The sequence below is a fragment of the Austrofundulus limnaeus genome, unplaced genomic scaffold (assembly GCF_001266775.1).
Source record: "Austrofundulus limnaeus strain Quisiro unplaced genomic scaffold, Austrofundulus_limnaeus-1.0 Scaffold860, whole genome shotgun sequence".
Lineage (NCBI taxonomy): Eukaryota > Metazoa > Chordata > Actinopteri > Cyprinodontiformes > Rivulidae > Austrofundulus > Austrofundulus limnaeus.
In genome coordinates this window covers 70,409-71,312 of record NW_013953262.1, presented here as the reverse complement: position 1 = coordinate 71,312, position 904 = coordinate 70,409, and the positions used below count along the sequence as shown (strand labels likewise).

The following is a 904-nucleotide window of genomic DNA, read 5'->3' as shown; positions in this document are numbered from 1 at the left end:
GTGTGTGTGTGTGTGTGTGTGTGTGTGTGTGTGTGTGTGTGTGTTCAGGTGTGCCATACAAAGACCTGGTGGTCGGCGTTCCTAAGGAGACCCTTCAGAATGAGCGGCGTGTGGCCCTGTCTCCTGCGGGGGTCCAGGCTCTGGTCAAACAGGGCTTCAGGGTCCAGGTGGAGAGCGGAGCCGGAGACGAGTCCAAGTTCTCGGATCAGCAGTACCGAGACGCAGGAGCAACGATTACTGACGTGAGGGGGGCCCTGGGGTCGGACCTGGTCCTGAAGGTTGGTCACKCCTCTGGTCTCATTCAAATGAAGGTTTTGAGAGTTTTTAAAGAACTACTTCCTGTTTGGGTTCAGGTTCGAGCTCCCAGTCTGAGCGAAGCAGACCTCCTGAAGCCCCGGTCCACATTGGTCAGCTTCGTGTATCCGGCACAGAACCCRGACCTGATGAAGAGGCTGTCAGAGAGGCAGAGCACGGTTCTGGCCATGGACCAGGTCCCCAGAGTCACCATCGCTCAGGGCTATGATGCTCTCAGTTCCATGGCCAACATCGCAGGGTAACCAGGACCAGGACCAGAACCTGAACCTGATGGGGTCAGAAATGACTGCTGGGTTTTGTTTTGCAGATACAAAGCTGTGGTTCTGGCTGCCAATCACTTCGGTCGCTTCTTCACAGGTCAGATCACAGCTGCAGGAAAGGTTCCACCTGCCAAGGTAAGAACTGGACCTGGACCAGACTGACCCAGACCAGACTGGACCAGAGACCTCCATCTGCTGACGTTTGGTTTTAAAATGATGTTCTGTCCTCTGGACTATGTGTTGGTTCTGTACTCTGAACTATGTGTTGGTTCTGTCCTCTGGACCATGTGGGTCTGTCCTCTGGACCATGTTGGTTCTGTCCTCTGGAC

General features: G+C 54.7%; 1 protein-coding gene across 2 annotated transcripts in view; it reads left to right on the top strand.

Annotated features, from left to right (window-relative positions):
* Positions 1–904, top strand: part of nnt2 (nicotinamide nucleotide transhydrogenase 2) — a 19,982-nt gene that overhangs the window by 2,364 nt on the left and 16,714 nt on the right. Inside the window, exons 2-4 of one of the 2 annotated variants that reach the window (XM_014029141.1) lie at positions 49–278; positions 354–553; positions 623–710. In XM_014029141.1, the coding sequence (XP_013884595.1) occupies positions 49–278; positions 354–553; positions 623–710 (518 nt within the window). Of the gene's footprint in view, positions 1–48; positions 279–353; positions 554–622; positions 711–773; positions 902–904 lie in introns of those variants that run through there. The other variant, XM_014029142.1, reaches the window with a different exon arrangement.